Here is an 18,035-nt window from a genome sequence, read left to right as displayed (position 1 = left end):
TCAAAGGGCTGAAAGGCCTCCTATGTTCCTACTCTCCAAAACCCTTGCTGTGCACATTAAGGGGGATCCTGGGGGAGAGTTTCACATTGCAGTCTGTGGCATTTTGCTGTGCACATATATAATCTTTATTGGTACCACAAGTAGGCTTACATTAACACTGCAATGAAGTTACTGTGAAAATCCCCTCGTCGCCACATTCCGGCGCCTGTTCGGGTACACAGGGAGAATTCAGAATGTCCAATTCACTTAACAGCGCGTCTTGTGGGAGGAAACTCACGCAGACACGGGAAGAACATGCAGACTCCACATAGACAGTTACCCAAGCCGCGAATCGAACCCGGGACCCTGGCGCTGTGAAGCAACAGTGCTAACCCACCGTGCCGTCCTTGTCATGTCTCTGGGGGAAAGGTGTGAAATGCAGAAAAGGTTCCCGAGATGGCTTTGTGGGTGGATTGGAGAGGTTGGGACTGGTTTACCCTGGTGAAGATAAGATGGTTATCACGCCGCTGCCTGGGGGATCTTGCAGTTAATAAATAAAAGCATACGGTAGGGGAATTATCACACTGCTGTTTATGGGGCCGTGCTGAGCACATTAAACCAAATCAGGAGCATTATTGCACCGCCTAGCGGGATTTCGCCGTGCACAGTAAGGTGGGTTATGAGGCATTCACACTGCTGTCTGTGGGATCTTGCTGTGCACATCTGCCTGTCAATCATTCAGCCCCACCACTTCTCTGCCTGTCAATCACAACAGCCCCACCCCCCTCTCTGCCTGTCAATCACTCAGCCCCACCCCCTCTGCCTGTCAATCACATCAGCCCCACCCCCCTCTCTGCCTGTCAATCACTCACCCGAGCCCCTCCCTGTCAATCGCCCCACCCTCTCCCTGCCTGTCAATCACCCCGCCCACTCCCTGCATGTCAGTCACTCTGCCTGTCAATCACCTAGCCCCGCCCCCTCCGCCTGTCAATCACCCAGCTCTGCCCTGTCAGCCATCCCTGCATGTCAGTCACCCCGTCCCTCCCTGTCTGTCACTCTCCCAGCCTGTCAATCACCCAGCCCCGCCCACTCGCCGCCTGTCAATCACCCCGCCCCTCCCTGTATGTCAATCACTCAGCCCCGCCCCCTGCCGATCTGTCAATCGGCCCGCCCCTACCGCCTGTCAATCACTCAGTCCCGCCCCCTCCGCCTGTCAATCATCCAGCTCTGCATATCAGTCACCCCGCCCCTCACTGTCACTCTCCCAGCCTGTCAATCATCCAGCCCCGCCCCCTCACCGCCTGTAAATCACCTGGCCCCACCCCTATCCGTCTGTCAAATCGCCCCTCCCTGTATGTGAATCGCCTGGTCCCGCCCTCTCTGCCTGTCAATCATCCAACCCCGCCCGTCAGTCACCTAGCCCCGCCCCCTACCTGCCCGTCAGTCACTCCGCCTGTCAGTCACCCAGCCCCGCCCCCTACCTGTCCGTCAGTCACCCAGCCCCGCCCCCACTCCGCCCGTCAGTCACCCAGCCCCGCCCCCCACTCCGCCCGTCAGTCACCCAGCCCCGCCCCCTACCTGTCCGTCAGTCACCCAGCCCCGCCCCCACTCCGCCCGTCAGTCACCCAGCCCCGCCTCCCTGCCACCGAGCCGCGGCTCCGCCCACTTCCTCTCCAGCGGCGTCACATCCGCGGCGACGTTGCCCTGGGCGACGTTGTGAGGCGGTCAATGGTTGAGAATGGCGGGGAGAGCGGGCTCGGCTCGGCCGGGAACTCCCACCGCGGCCAGAGAGTGAAAGTGTCCGAGTGCCCAGGTGAGTGGTCCCGGGGTGCGGGGGGGGGGGGGACAAGATGGCGGCGGTGGGGTGCGGGGGGGACAAGATGGCGGCGGTGGGGTGGGGGGGGACAAGATGGCGGCGGTGGGGTGGGGGGGACAAGATGGCGGCGGTGGGGTGGGGTGGGGGGGACAAGATGGCGGCGGTGGGGTGGGGGGGACAAGATGGCGGCGGTGGGGTGGGGGGGACAAGATGGCGGCGGTGGGGTGCGGGGGGGACAAGATGGCGGCGGTGGTGTGGGGGGGGACAAGATGGCGGCGGTGGGGTGGGGTGGGGGGGACAAGATGGCGGCGGTGGGGTGGGGGGGACAAGATGGCGGCGGTGGGGTGGGGGACAAGATGGCGGCGGTGGGGTGGGGTGGGGGGACAAGATGGCGGCGGTGGGGTGGGGGGACAAGATGGCGGCGGTGGGGGGGCAAGATGGCGGCGGTGGGGTGGGGGAGGACAAGATGGCAGCAGTGGGGTGGGGGGGACAAGATGGCGGCGGTGGGGTGGGGGACAAGATTGGGGCAGTGGGGTGGGGGGTACAAGATAGTGGGGGGGACAAGATGGCGGCAGTGGGGTGGGGGGACAAGATGGCTGCGGGGGATGGGGGGACTAGATGGCAGCAGTGGGGTGGGGGGGATAAGATTGGGGTGGGCGGACAAGATGGGGGCGGTGGGGTGGGGGGACAAGATGGGGGCAGTGGGGTGGGGGGTACAAGATGGCGGCGGTGGGGGGGGACAAGATGGCGGCGGTGGGGGGGGACAAGATGGCGGCAGTAGGGTGGGGGGACAAGATGGCTGCGGGGTAGGATGGCAGTGGGCGGACAAGATGGCGACAGTGGGGTGGAGTTTTAACATGGCAGCAGTGGGGTGGGGGTTCAAGAATTGGCAAGGGTTGGGGGTACAAGACGGTGGGGTGAGGAGACAAGATTGTGGCAGTAGGGTTGGGAGGCAAGTGGCGGTGATGGGTCAGGAGACGAGATGGCCACGGGGGGGGAGGGGGGGGGGGTTAGGGGAGGAGAAATGATGACATGGGATGGGGATACAGTTGGCGTGGATGTGGTGGGGTAGAGAGACACGAAAACGGCAGGGGGCTGCGGTGGGGAGGCGAAATGGCCGTGGGGTGGGGCGACATGTTTACAGAGGTTGATTCAGAGGCGGCTTTGATGGAAAAACTCTCAAGGCTGTGTGTGGGCCAAATGCTGGCAAACGGGATTCGGTAGATAAGTTGGGTGTTTTTCCTCTGTCGGTGCAGGCTCGATGGGCCGAAGGGCCTCTTCTGCGCTGTATTGTTCGGTGATTCTTGTCGGGTTCCTGGAGTGTTACTCTGGGTCTCTGGATTGCCAGTGCAGTGGCAATAACAACAACACCAACTGCTCCCCTTGTTCAAGATGAATGCAGAGAAGTCTGAGGTGATTCAGTTTGCTGGGAGGGACGTGATGGGGCAGCACAGGCAGTCCTTGACTTTACGACGTTCGAGTTGCGACGTTTAGAAATTCACACCCAGTTTTGACTTTACAAAGCCAGTTTCGACAGCCTCAGGAAGGGTTAATGGCTGCCCGGATGCAATATGGAAGTTGCCTTTGAAAGTGCGGGCACAACTATAACGTGGGAAATACCTACTGAAAGACAATTTCACTGAAGCAAGGTCTCTCAAACCTGTCACTATTCAGTGAAAATAGGAGTTTGGGCCCAGGTTAAGGAACCAATCCCCCATCTCTAACATAATTCCCATGGGAAAACCAGTTCTGTCGACTTGCAACAAGCCTGTATGAAACAAGGGTGGGTGTGAAGGTGTCAGAGAGAGCACAGAAAGATTCAACAGAAGGACTGGCTCCCACGATGGGGACCCTCGGTAACGTGGATAGATGGGAGATGCTGGGGCTCCTTGGAGAAGAGAAGCTTGAGACAGAGTTCCGGGAACCTGGGTGACCAACTCTCGGGGGAATAAATTAAGGGGAGGGCGTCGGCGTTGCCCAGCCATAAGAGGGGGCTCGGCTCGACGTCCCCGTCGGACACGTGCTCGGGAACGTCTAGCGCGAAGCATGGCATTTGGGGACGTGCGCTGCGCAAAACCAACATCGCCGTCTCAGAGCTCGCAAACCCAAGATTTCATCCCTTCACCGATGCGGGGGCGGGATGTGCCACCCACAGTTTGGGAAGCCCGGGTGCGGTGTGGAGGTCAGTTGTGATGGATGTAGGAATTTCCAACATATTGTATGATAAGTATTTGGTGAAGTAAGGGTTAAAAGCCTGGGTTAGAGTGTGTTTGACTACTGCAGTCACGTTTTTTAAAGAATCTGGGTTTGAAAGACAACAAATCTTTTGGGACTTTAGGTGCAATTAACCGTCGTAAAAGCTTGGGCTAATGCCATTTTCTTTTGATTAAGGGGTTTCCCTGGGGATCAGCTTGGTGAGATGATGTCATTGCTGGGCGGAGCTAAGGCATCTGGCATTTTGTGGAAGCATTTTCAGTTTCAGTTCTGACCTGGCTGAAGATGCGCAGAGTGAAACCGTTCTGCTCTCACTGTAAGTTAGTTAAAAGAGATTAACGGTATTTATAGCAGTGCAGACTTGTCTGAGGACAAGGGCGAAGCTGAAACAAGCCTGTTGAAGCCAGCGTTGGAAGATATCCAGCCAGTGGTTCGGACAGGAGGCAGATCTGTTATGTAAAGCAGTGTCACAAGATGTCTTTCTCAAAGAATTGTTTAAGGGGCAATGTTAAAGATTTTAATACTGTGTTAGTAATAAAGTGCTGTTTTAAAATACCATATCCCTATATCTTGGTGAGATCGCTCCTGAAGAGATGCCGCTGGAAGCATTTGCTGTTTCCGTCTTGCAGAGGGCGATATAGACCTTCTGGTTAAATGGGCAGAACAGTGGCAAATGGAATTTAGCCCTGAAAAGTGTGAGATGGTGTGTTTTGGGAGGACTAACCAGGCCGAGGAATACACAATGAACAGTAGGATGCTGGGAAATACAGCGAGACCCTGGGGTGCATGTTCATAAATCCCCGAAGGCAGCAGGAACGGTAGATAAGGTGGTTAAGAAGGCAAATGGGATACTTGCCTTTATTAACTGAGGTATAGAATATAAGAGCAGGGGGGTTATGATGGAGCTGTATGAAACGCTGGTTAGGCCGCAGCTAGAGTACTGAGTGCTGTTCTCGTCGCCACTCTATAGGAAGGATGTGGTGGCGCTGGAGAGGGAGCAGAGGAGATTCACCAGGATGCTGCCTGGGTTGGAGCGTCTCGGCTATGGGGAGAGGCTGGTTAGGCCGCAGCTAGAGTACTGAGTGCTGTTCTCGTCGCCACTCTATAGGAAGGGTGTGGTTGCGCTGGAGAAGGTGCGGAGGAGATTCACCAGGATGCTGCCTGGGCTGGAGCGTCTCAGCTATGGGGAGAGGCTGGTTAGGCCGGGGTTGTTTTCCTTGGAGCAGAGAAGGCCGAGGGGGGACCTGATCGAGGTGGACAATATTATGAGGGACATTGATAGGGTGGATAGGGAGGAACTTAGTAGAGGGCCAATAACCAGGGGGAATAGTCATGATGTGGAGATGCCGGCGTTGGACTGGAATGGGGACAGTAAGAAGTTTTCCAACACCAGGTTAAAGTCCAACAGGTTTGTTTCAAACACTAGCTTTCGGAGCACTGCTCCTTCCTCAGGTAAACGGTGGGGGGGGGGGTGGATTTAAGGTCAGGGGCAGGAGATTTAGAGGGGATTTGAGGAAAAATCTTTTCCCCCAGTGGGTGCTGGGAATCTGGAACTCGCTGCCTGTAGGGTGGGAGAGGCAGGAACCCTCACAACATTTATGAAGCATTGCGATGAGCGATTGGAACTCCCACAACAAACAAGGCTACGGCCCAAGTGCTGGACAATGGGGTTAGAATTGTTAGGGTGCTTTATGGATGGTGCAGACACGATGTGCCGAAGGACCTCTTTCTGTGCTGTAACACTCCATGGACTATGCAGGACGTTGAGTGGTGTTAATTTGAGCAATATATTGAATAGGTGATCAAAGAACAAAGAAAATTACAGCACAGGAACAGACCCTTCGGCCCTCCCAGCCTGCACCGATCCAGATCCTTTATCGAAACCTGTCTCCTATTTTCCAAGGTCTACTTCCCTCTGTTCCCGCCCGTTCATATACCTGTCCAGATGCATCTTAAATGATGCTATCATGCCCGCCTCTATCACCTCCGCTGGTAAAGCGTTCCAGGCACCTACCACCCTCTGCATAAAATACTTTCCACGCACATCTCCCTTAAACTTTCCCCCTCTCACCTTGAAATCGTGACCCCTTGTAACTGACACCCCCACTCTTGGGAAAAGCTTGTTGCTATCCACCCTCTCATAATTTTGTAGACCTCAATCAGGTCTCCCCTCAACCTCCATCTTTCCAACGAAAACAATCCTAATCTACTCAACCTTTCTTCATAGCTTGCACCCTCCATACCAGGCAACATCCTGGTGAACCTCCTCTGCACCCTCTCCTAAGCATCCACATCCTTCTGGTAATGTGGCGACCAGAACTGCACGCAGTATTCCAAATGTAGCCTAACCAAAGTCCTATACAACTGTAACATGACTTGCCAACTCTTGTACTCAGTACCCCTTCCGATGAAGACAAGTATGCTGTATGCCTTCTTGACCACTCTATCCACCTGCGTTGCCACCTTCAGGGTACAATGGACCTGAACTCCCAGATCTCTCTGTACATCAATTTTCCCCAAGACCCTTCCATTGACCATATAGTCCGCTCTTGAATTTGATCTTCTAAAATGCATCACCTCGCATTTGCCTGGATTGAACTCCATCTGCCATTTCTCTGCCCAACTCTCCAATCTATCTATATTTTGTTGTATTCTCTGACAGTCCTCCTCGCTATCTGCAACTCCACCAATCTTAGTATCATCTGCAAACTTGGTAATCAGACCACCTATACCTTCGTCCAGGTCATTTATGTAGATCACAAACAACAGTGGTCCGAGCACGGATCCCTGTGGATCACCACTAGTCACCCTTCTCCATTTTGAGACACTCCCTTCCACCACTACTCTCTGTCTCCTGTTGCCCAGCCAGTTCTTTATCCATCTAGCTAGTACACCCTGAACCCCATACGACTTCACTTTTTCCATCAACCTGCCATGGGAAACCTTATCAAACGCCTTACTAAAGTCCATGTATATGACATCTACAGCCCATCCCTCATCAATTAACTTTGTTACTTCCTCAAAGAATTCTATTAGGTTTGTAAGACATGATCTTCCCTGCACAAAACCATGCTGCCTATCACTGATAAGTCTATTTTCTTCCAGATGTGAATAGATCCTATCCCTCAGTATCTTCTCCAACAGTTTGCCTACCACTGACGTCAAGCTACAGGTCTATAATTCCCTGGATTATCCCTGCTACCCTTCTTAAACAAAGGGACAACATTAGCAATTCTCCAGTCCTCCAGGACCTCACCCGTGCTCAAGGATGCTGCAAAGATATCTGTTAAGGCCCCAGCTATTTCGACCCTCGCTTCCCTCAGTAACCTGGGATAGATCCCATCCGGTCCTGGGGACTTGTCCACCTTAATGTCTTTTAGAATACCCAAAACTTCCCCCTTCCGTATGACAACTTGACCGAGAGTATTTAAACATCCATCCCTAGCCTCAACATCCGTCTTGTCCCTCTCCTTTGTGAATACCGATGCAAAGTACTCATTAAGAATCTCACCCATTTCCTCTGAGTCCGCGCATAAATTCCCTCTTTTGTCTTTGATTGGGCCAATCCTTTCTCTAGTTACCCTCTTGCTCCTTACATACGAATTTGTTCTTTTGGGAAGATGCTGTTTCCCCTCTTAACCCTGTGTGTTCCACCCCCTCTACAAGCATTCTACACCTCTTACTGAAATCCTGCATGTTTCTGTACTGTAAATTATATCTTCCCAGTATCTCTGCGCCTGGGCAGTCTTTGAGGGTGGCATCTCTATGTCAGTGAGAGCTTTAACGATCTGTTCTTGTTACAGCGCAAGCTGGCGTGTAGACCTCGGCGTTGCAGAAGATGAAGACCGATACCTTGGGCTTCCCAGCGAAGATGTACACGCCCCAGAACTACACGGACGAAGACAGTCTCCCCATCCGGGCAGTCCCGGCGCCCCTGCTGGTGGGGCCAGATCGGATGGACACCCTTTCGGAGTTGGATGTTTCTCTGACACCGGACAAGATCGGCAAATCCGTGGGAATACTGAAAAGGCGGGAAGGGCTGGATGGCGACGTGGTGCGAGGCAAAGTCAGCCGTCGGCAGGTAATGGGGACACCCCCCCCCCCACTCTCCCCAGCAACTATTAACACATTCCAGGGACCCCCCCCAACCACCATCCCTTTCCCTCATCTCCAGAGACCCTCCATCCCTGAATATCATAGAATTCACAGTGCAGAAGGAGGCCATTCGGCCCATCGAGTCTGCACCGGCTCTTGGAAAGAGCACCCTACCCAAGGTCAACACCTCCACCCTACCCCCATAACCCAGTAACCCCACCCAACACTAAGGGCAATTTTGGACACTAAGGGGCAATTTAGCACGGCCAATCCACCCTAACCTGCACATCTTTGGACTGTGGAGGAAACCGGAGCACCCGGAGGAAACCCACGCGGACACACGGGGAGGATGTGCAGACTCCGCACAGACAGTGACCCAAGCCGGGAATCGAACCTGGGACCCTGGAGCTGTGAAGCCATTGTGCTATCCACAATGCTACCAGCTATCAAGCCCTGAGGATTTGGTTTGTGTCTTCCAACCACGACCCAATATAGACCCGTATTTCCAAGTGTCAGTGAGACCTCTGTTCCTGGGCAGGCCATGCGAGTGCCATTGACGATAATGCCCTCCCTGTTTACTCTTCAGCATGTGACCGGTCACAGTATTTCCTACAGTGTATCTGCTGTAGTTCTTTCACGTAGTATTTGCCCCAGGCCATTCAGCCCAACTGCTTGGTACTAGTGTTTATTATCCCCCTCCCAACTTGCGTCACCAAAATATCCTGTTCCTTCTCCCTCGTGTTCAACTAGTTTTCTCTTACATGTATCTGGACCAGGCTTTCCCAACCGTTGTTTACAACTAGGAGTCCCGTGGTTGGCCAGGCTGATGGATAGCGTTTGAGGGAGGGGAACGTGTGTGCGAGGGAGGGAGGGAGGTGAGTGAGTGTGCGGGCAAGAAAGAGAGGTGAGCGGTGTGTCTGTGCAAGAAAGGGCAGTGAATGTGTGCAAGAAAGGGTTGGTGAATACGTGTGTGCGTGCGTGCGAGAGAGGGAGATGCGTGTGTGTGCGAGGGAGGGGGATGCGCGTGTGTGCGAGGGAGGGAGATGCGCGTGTGTGCGAGGGAGGGAGATGCGCGTGTGTGCGAGGGAGGGAGATGCGCGTGTGTGCGAGGGAGGGAGATGCGCGTGTGTGCGAGGGAGGGAGATGCGCGTGTGCGAGGGAGGGAGATGCGCGTGTGTACGAGGGAGGGAGATGCGCGTGTGTGCGAGGGAGGGAGATGCGTGTGTGCGAGGGAGGGAGATGCGCGTGTGTACGAGGGAGGGAGATGCGCGTGTGTGCGAGGGAGGGAGATGCGCGTGTGTGCGAGGGAGGGAGATGCGTGTGTGTGCGAGGGAGGGAGATGTGTGTGTGTGCGAGAGAGGGAGATGCGCGTGTGTGCGAGGGATGGAGATGTGCGAGAGAGGGCGATGTGTGTGTGTGCGAGGGATGGAGATGCGTGTGTGCGAGAGAGGGAGATGCGCGTGTGTGCGAGGGAGGGAGATGCGCGTGTGTGCGAGGGAGGGAGATGCACGTGTGTGCGAGGGAGGGAGATGCGTGTGTGCGAGGGAGGGAGATGCGCGTGTGTGCGAGGGAGGGAGATGCGCGGGAGGGAGATGCGCGTGTGAGGGAGGGAGATGCGCGTGTGAGCGAGGGAGGGAGATGTGTGTGTGCACGAGGGAGGGAGATGCGTGTGTGTGAGGGGGGTGAGTGTGTGAGAGGGGGAGGCGAGTGTGTGAGAGGGGTGAGTGTGTGAGAGGGACAGTCACCACACGCACTTGGGGAACTGACCGTTTAAACATATCATGCTGTAAATACACCGTCCCACCGGTGTTTGTCTTTGTTCAAGCCAGCTGTTTGCTGCTGATACCAAGCTCGGTAGAAAGGTAAGCTTTGGGGAGGACACAGAGACACTGCAAAGAGATATAGACAGATTAAGTGATTGGAGTATAATGTCGGCAATTTATAAATGTAGAATGTTTTTGAAAAGGTAGAAACTTGTAAACGTTAATGTCCAAAGGGACTTGGGTGCAGAAAGGAACACAGAAAGTTAGCATGCAGATACAGCACGCACCTAGGGAGGTAAGAAGCATGTTGGCCTTTACTGCAAGGGTACAGGAATAAAGTAGTTTGGCTGCCTGTTGTTACAGGGTTTTGGCGAGACCACACCAGTGGCAGTGTGTGCCGCTTTAGCCACTGCATTTAGGAAAGGACAAACTTGCATAGGAGGCGGGAGAGCGAAGGTTCACTAGATTGGCCTCCAGGATGAGGGGGTTGTCCTCTGATGTCAATTGGGTTTTTATTCTCTGGAGTTTAGAAGAATGAGAGGCGATCCCATTGAGACGGACAGGATTCTGAAGGGGTTTGACAGGGTGGGCACTTGAGAGATTGTTGCCCGCTAGTTGGGGAATCTAAAACACGGGGGGGGGGGGGGGGGGGGGGCAGTGTCAGGATATGGGAGTCGGCCATTTTGGGACGGAGTCGGCCATTTTGGGACCGAGATGAGGAGAAATTTCTTCACCCAAAGGTATTGTGAATGTTTGGAATTCTCCAACCCCAGAGGATTGTGGGAGCTCCATCATTGAATATATTCACGGCTGTGGGATAGATTTTTGGGCTCTCGGGAATTTAGCGACGTGGGCAATGGCCGGGAAAACGGAGCCGCGGCCTGAGATCAGTCAAGATCATGTTGAATGACGGAGCAGGCTGGACGGGCTGAGTGGTCCACTCCCTGCTCCTATTCAGTGTGTTCGTGAGGAGCTGCAGCTGTGGAAGAGGTGTAACTACATCATGACAAATTTCTACAGGTGGCAGTGTGGACATGCATAACCCCCGCTCTCACCCTCCCCCACAATCGCTCTTACCACCAGTTCCTTCAATATGGATTGAGCTAAACCTCAATCCATATTGCCCCAGTAAAAGTTACATCTAGGGGATGATTTCCCCAATCAGAAAACCAAGAAATTGTGGCCACGTTTCCTGCGAATATCCCGGCATCAATGGTCAGACAATAGTGAGACCGAGACCCACAGTCTCCCAGCTACATGTGTGCTAGTGGGTGAGGGCCTGAGCCAGGGGGTTTGCTGAGAGAGGTTGGCATTATTTCTTTTATTTATTCTTTGATTGCAGGTCCGGTTTGACACTGGCTCTGAATCCAAGGGTGGTGACAACGAAGAGTTAACCCCCGGTGACCTGGATGGCGGGGAGGAGGAGTGGGGCACAATCCCTGTGAACCCAACCCCGGAATCGGCTCCCGAAGGGGACGAACGGAACGTCCAGACCCCGACCGACCCCTCCTCCGTTTTCTCCGCTGACCGGAAGGACGGAGGCCCGGCCCACCGTGACCCCTGGAAGGCCAAGGCGGCGAGGCCTGCCCGGCTGAACAAGCAGCCCAGGCAGAGGGCGCTCCTGGGGGGTGCCGGGGACCGTCCCCTGGCCACGCCCGAGTACAACACCACCCTGGCGCTGGGGCAGGAGCTGCAGCAGCTGAGGGAAGGGGGCTTCAACGCCAGGAGGGCTGCCGCCGAGCGGCTGAAGAGATCGTCTGTGACGCGGCAAAGCGTGGAGGGGAAGGTGGCAGAAGGTAAAGGCGGCGGGGGGAGGGGGGGGGGGGTGGATTGAGTGGGCGCTGGATTGGGAGAATGACCCCCAGTTCGCCAAAATCCGAGCTGATTGGCGAGTCCGGGTGAGAGCCGGCAGTAACGTGGGCCGGTACTCATCCAGCCCTCCCTGGAGGTGGTGGGTGGTGCCCGCCTTGGCAAGAGCCGCTGACATCGGCAGGACCAGAACACGCCGCAGAGGGGGAGGGGTGGGGAATCCCACCCTTCGTTCCTAACTCGGCAGGACGGATCCGAGGCCCGTAGTTTCTTTGATTGTCATGCAAAATACTCTTGAGAGGTGTGAGCTGCAAACGGGTTAAACATCCCGCATCGACTGGGCGAGCGTCTCTTGGAGTATCTGCGATGATGTGGTAATCTGACTGGTGATTACCGGATGTCATCAGGTAGATTCGGAGGGAGGCGGTGGAGGTTGCAATCAGATTAGCCGTCATTCTTAACGGATGTCGGGACAGGCTCGAGGGGCAGAGCGGCCTCCTCCTAATTCGCATGTTAGTTGAAAAGCTGTTGAGGTATGTGTGTGTGGAGGGGGTCTCAATTGAAAATGTCAAAACCTCAGTTTGAGCCATTTCTGCCGTGCAAGGGCTGGGTTGTCCAATAGGATTTTGACGCTTGCCAAAGCCTGCGGTAGTCCGTTCACCGCGTGGTACGAGCCGTATGCACGGTAAACCTTGTAACGGTGTCCGAGCGATGCGCTGGGATTGAGGGAACCGTACTAAAGCTGAGCGTGGCACTGCGACCACAGCTCGGATTTCGGGATATCCACAATGCTGGTGTATCGGAGCCCTCTCCCATTCCCCTCCCTGTCAGTCACACATTCCTCTTCCAATCCCGCTGCGTTTAATTCCCTCGCCGCTGCATTCGGACCTTCCTCCTCTCCTCTCTCGGGGGCGGCACGGTAGTTAGCACTGCTGCCTCACAGCTCCAGGGTCCCAGGTTCGATTCCCCGGCTGGGTCACTGTCTGTGTGGAGTCTGCACGTTCTCCCCCCCGAGTGTGCGTGGGTTTCCTCCGGTTTCCTCCCACAGCCCAAAGACGTGCAGGATAAGTGGATTGGCCGTGCTAAATTGCCCCTCAGTGTCCAACGGTTGGGTGGGGTTACTGGGATAGGACGAGGTAATGGGTTCAGGTACGGTTCTCTTTGGGAGGTTCGGTGCAGACACAATGGGCTCAGTGGCTCCCTTCAGCACTGTGGGCATTCTATTCATCCTGACAGTCCCGTCTCCTTCACCCGTCTCACCACATTTATCGCTCCGCCGCAAATGACCTGACAAACCTCAATTTCTCATCGGCGCCGTGAGGCAGCAGTGCTAACCACTGCACCGTCGTGCCGACTCCTTGTTTTTTTTGTGTCCTTCCTCGTCGCTCTCTACATCCATCTCTCCACCCGTGCCTCATTGGTAACCAGTCGTCGTTCCTCTCTTGGATGTGGCCGAGAGTCTGCACAGCCTCCCCGCTCCTCGTAGACCCGCCAGAGAATATTTTTATCTGCAGCTGACCCGTACAGTTGTGGTTCAACAACTAAAATATTTCGACTTCCTTCAACGGGAGCAACTTTAACGTGTACCTTAATGGAGCGAGGCTGCGGATTTTTAATGGTAAGGGTTGTTTTACCGACAGGATTTTCGACTTCCTTTTCACTTGGCCAAGGGCTCTGTTGGAGTTGGGAACCCCATCATCGGTCGCAGGGTCCTTATGTCCACCCGGTTCAATGTCTCGCCTCATGATCAGCATCTCCACGCCCTGTGTCCAATTCGTCACATGTCGTGAGTGGCAGGCGTGTTGGCAAACTTGGACAAGACCATCAGACACAGGAGCGGAATTAGCCCCATCGATCTGCTCCGCCACTCAATCATGGCTGATATTTTTCTCATCCCCATTCTCCTGCCTTCTCCCCTGATCCCCTTATTGATCAAGAACCTACCGTATATAATCGTGTATCCTTCGATCTCGCGTATCATGCGACCCCTAAATTTTCGTCCCCAAAACATGATTTTATGGCAGGGGTGGGCAAACTTTTCCGTGCAAGGGCCACATTCAGAAATTCACAATTCACAAAGGGCCGCATAGTATATTAAGTAAAATAATTACTTCACCCGGTTATGATTCTGGGCACTTCATATAGAACATAGAACAGTACAGCACAGAACAGGCCCTTCGGCCCTCGACGTTGTGCCGAGCAATGATCACCCTACTCAAGTCAACGTATCCACCCTATACCAGTAAGTAACCCAACAGAAATACCTTTGGCGGGCCGCATGCGGCCCGCGGGCCGTAGTTTGCCCACCCCTGTTTTATGGTATACCTCCTGTATCATGCGAGTGACATTTTTGGAAATTAATTTTGGAAACTAAAAAAATTTAAAAAGGGCAGCACGGTAGCATAGTGGTTAGCATAAATGCTTCACAGCTCCAGGGTCCCAGGTTTGATTCCCGGCTGGGTCACTGTCTGTGCGGAGTCTGCACGTCCTCCCCGTGTGTGCGTGGGTTTCCTCCGGGTGCTCCGGTTTCCTCCCACAGTCCAAAGATGTGAGGGGTTAGGTGGATTGGCCATGCTAAATTGCCCATAGTGTCCTAAAAAGTAAGGTTAAGGGGGGGTTGTTGGGTTACGGGTATAGGGTGGATACGTGGGTTTGAGTAGGGTGATCATTGCTCGGCACAACATTGAGGGCCGAAGGGCCTGTTCTGTGCTGTACTGTTTTATGTTCTATAAAACTTCCAAATGGTATCATTGTGTGTGGTTTCTGCAGAGTTGATTCTGCTCTGAAAGCTGTTTGCGATTCGAACAGCTTTCCAGCTGGCTTTACTCGCGTTGTTCAGCCACTTGCCGTTTCCATTCATAAAAACATGAATGGAAACATCAAGTGGCTGAACATCTTCCCATCAGAATGCTGTGGTCAAAATCTGAAGAGTAGTATTCTGATGGGAAGATGTTCAGCCACTTGACGTTTCCATTCATGTTTTTATGAATGGAAACGGCAAGTGGCTGAACGATGCTAGTAAAGCCAGCTGGATGCTATGTGACTTATCTTGGCCAGCATTTCACACCCGCGATTTTTGTACCTCGCGTATCATGCGACCCCCGAAATTTAGGCTTCAAATTAGGTGCTCAAAAGTCGCATGTTACGCGAGTATATACGGTATATACCTCTGTCTTAAAGACACTCGGTGATTTGGCCTCCACAGCCTTCTGCGGCAAAGAGTTCCACAGATTCACCACCCTCTGGCTGAAGAAATTCCTCCTCATCTCTGTTTGAAAGAATTAAAGATTTAGTCTGAGGCTATGCCCTCGGGTTCTAGTTTTTCCCACAAGTGGAAACATCCTCTCCACGTCCAAAGGTGTCAGGCCGATGGGAGTTAGAGGATTGGTTCGTTAACAGGAATAAGAAATTAGGCAGAAGTGAGTCATTTTCGGGTGGGCGAGCTGTAACAAGTGGAGTGCTACAGGGACCCATCAAGAGGCATCAACTATTCACAATCGGCCATTCAGCCCATCAAGTCTGCACCGACCCTCTGAAAGAGCACCCTACCTCGGCTCATTCCCCCTGAGCTATTCCTGTAACCCCACCTAACCTTTGGACACTGAGGGACGTATTAGCCTGGCCAATCCACCCTAATCTGGACTGTGGGAGGAAACCGGAGCACCCGGAGGAAACCCACGCAGACACGGGGAGAACGTGCAAACTCCACATAGAGAGTCGCCTGAGATCAGAATCAAACTTGGGTCCCTGGCGCTGTGAGGCAGCAGTGCTAAGCACCGCGCCACCCCAAAATAGAGAGAAACTGCAGAACTCTGCAACGCAGAGGGATCTGGGTGTCCTGGTACATGAAGTAGGAGTAGGCCATTCAGCCCCTCGAGTCTGCGCCGCCATCTGACAAGATCACGACTGTTTGTGTTTCAAATTCCCCATCTACCCCGGGGATGGGATCTAAACGGTTATTGTGGAGGTATAGAAATCAGCTACTTCCACGTGGGGAGGAGGGGGAATGGGAGAGTAGGCGCCGGTGGAGGAGGAGATGGTCAGGCAAGCCGTTTCTTGCGGAAATGGTGCGTGTGCCGGGGGGGGGGGGGGGGGGGGTGGATCCGTCGCAGTTCGGGGAAAAGAGAGAGAGAGAAAGACAGCCGTTTTTTTCCTGGTTTATTTCTTGGCCCGGAACTAAAACTTATCAATCCGAATGCTGCCTTCATCCGACAGCCGTTAAAGTCTTAATTAAAAACCGATGGTATTGGCTAGACACGAGCCACCCTGTGACCCGTGTGTTCTGTTACAGGCCTGAATGTGCCGAAGGACCTGCAACGTTACAAAGGACTGGTGAGCTTGGAGGTGCCTGTGGATGAGGTGCTGAGTGTGGCCGTGCAAGAGAAAATGCTGCTCGTCAGACCAAAGGCAGCGAATAAGAAGGTAACCGTTGGTTGGGTGTTGGATACCGTTCACTCGGCCTTGATGAAGCCTTAAGTAGGTTTAACTGTGGGTATCGAGTTAGGAACTGTCCCCAAGCTGGTTAGTGCACGTGGCTCTGTCCAACACTGGGTCCTGTGTTCTGTTACATCCCAAAACAAGGGAACAGCAGTTTTATTAAGTCTTTCCTAAATGATAATGGAGAAAATAGCGGGACTTAAAAGAGATGAAGTCTTCAGGACCGGGTGGTTTTAAAGCGCGGCGTGCAGAAAACGCAGAGGTGTTTCCATTTCTTTTTATATCCTCCTTGCAGCAGTCCGACGGGATGGACGCCCCTGACCTGATGATATTCTACGATCCCCTGGAGCTGTTGACTGAGACCCCCTACCTCTCTGTGGATGGCCTGCCGCCACTGAAGGTGCAGGCCCAGCCGAAACCGGCCACCTCGCCCTTCGATCTTTACCGGAAGCTGAAGCAGTGGGAGGCCTAGCAACGAGGGCGAGTGTGCGGTTGGGAAAGCAGTGGGATTGTGTATCCTGTGTCAAAAGCACGGGTACTATTTATCAGCCCTTTCACCTGTACAAAGACGTTGCCATTGATGTTGGCGGTACGGGTCTTGTGACACCGCAGGGCAGGGCGTGGTGTAAAACCAGGAAGGGGGGGGGGAGGGCCAAAGAAAGTACTTTAACATTGAAAGATAAAGCTGTCGGTTTTTTCCTTGTATTATCCTGCTTTGAGGTTTTCTGAGGTCATTAACCTGTCCTTATTCACTAATACCAACCAATCTCGGATTTACCCATCAGAGAGGCAACCGTGCGGTAAACGGCCCCTACCTACGGAGTTCAAACAAGGAATGTACGTAACTAGGATTTTGAGAGGAAGATTGCCTGCCCCCTACCACCCCGTTATTGATCCAACGCCCCTCGGGAGAGGGGAGAGGGGAGAGAAATCCGTCAATGTTCCCCTCTCGCCGATGCCCTTACTGAAAGGAGCTCGGCCTCCTCTGCGGAGTTGGCCCATTGGGGGCTGGGCAGCGTTGGGTGGCGCGTCACGCATTGCGGAGGCGGCCGGTATATGGGCGCAGCGAGTTCGCACAGGCGGCAAATAAGACCAGGTGACCGGCTGGCCTGATTCTGGTTGCTGCGGGCCGAGGAAGGGATATTGACCGCGGTGCGCCATGTTCCTGCCGCCCAACTCCGCTGGGCGTGGTGTGCGTTGCTCGCAGCCAGGTGAGGAGGACGGAAGTGGGCGAGTGCCCACTCAGCCGGCGCCACCATCCCGCTCCTCGATGGCTCCATAAATCACCCCATCGAATTTGCTTTACTTTTGCACCATTTCATGGCCCCTGCGCCCACAATCGGACGGCATTTATGACCTTGTTCGTAGCAATGCAGCCAGTCCCTTCCTTTGTGTATGTTGCCAGCTTTAACAGTATAGATTTCATAATTTGCTGCTTGACAAACTGATGTTTTTTCTTGACATGAATTAAAACTCTGATTATTTTTCACTTCTGTCTCCGAGGTTGATTTGCGTCAGATTTTCAACATGCAGTCGTGTGTTTTTTTTAAAAAACGCTACTCCAAGTTACTTGCAGTGAAGTGGCGTGCCAAGGGCTTGTTACTTGTTTGAAACATCGCTCCCTTTCATTGGGTACCTCAGTGCTGAACATAACAATTATTTGTCAATATGTAGGAAAGTACAGCCAGCAACAACTTGAAAGAGAATTGAGGTGAATGATCGGTTAATATACTTTGGCGATTTTGATTGAGGGAGTATCGGTGGCCACGATATCTGTAACCGCTGACTCTCGGAAGGTACCATCATTTGGACTTGGTAAGGGGAAGCTGGATAAGTGTGCGAGGGAGACATCCAGCGCAGAAGGAGGCCTTTCGGCCCATCGTGTCCATGCCAGCCCAAGGACACCCAGGTGCCCTTTCTAA

The 18,035-nt window shown here is 53.8% G+C and overlaps 1 protein-coding gene across 1 annotated transcript; it reads left to right on the top strand.

Annotated features, from left to right (window-relative positions):
* The first annotated feature begins 1,634 nt into the window (after positions 1-1,634).
* Positions 1,635-17,602, top strand: ppp1r35 (protein phosphatase 1, regulatory subunit 35). The gene is made up of 5 exons (XM_038786878.1): positions 1,635-1,792; positions 7,813-8,090; positions 11,210-11,663; positions 15,968-16,098; positions 16,409-17,602. Exons 2-5 carry the CDS (start codon positions 7,848-7,850, stop codon positions 16,583-16,585), a joined length of 1,005 nt encoding a protein of 334 aa, XP_038642806.1. The 5' UTR covers positions 1,635-1,792; positions 7,813-7,847; the 3' UTR covers positions 16,586-17,602.
* The last annotated feature ends 433 nt before the right edge of the window (positions 17,603-18,035 follow it).

This window comes from Scyliorhinus canicula, chromosome 29 (assembly GCF_902713615.1).
Source record: "Scyliorhinus canicula chromosome 29, sScyCan1.1, whole genome shotgun sequence".
Taxonomy (NCBI): domain Eukaryota; kingdom Metazoa; phylum Chordata; class Chondrichthyes; order Carcharhiniformes; family Scyliorhinidae; genus Scyliorhinus; species Scyliorhinus canicula.
This window is presented reverse-complemented; position numbering and strand designations above follow the sequence as displayed.

Bases quoted from the DNA above. Each gene is read 5' to 3' on its own strand.
- ppp1r35 (XM_038786878.1), top strand. From the start codon at position 7,848: ATGAAGACCGATACCTTGGGCTTCCCAGCGAAGATGTACACGCCCCAG. The intron at 8,091-11,209 runs GTAATGGGGACA...CTTTGATTGCAG, and splicing joins GCAAAGTCAGCCGTCGGCAG to GTCCGGTTTGACACTGGCTC. The intron at 16,099-16,408 runs GTAACCGTTGGT...TCCTCCTTGCAG, and splicing joins CAAAGGCAGCGAATAAGAAG to CAGTCCGACGGGATGGACGC.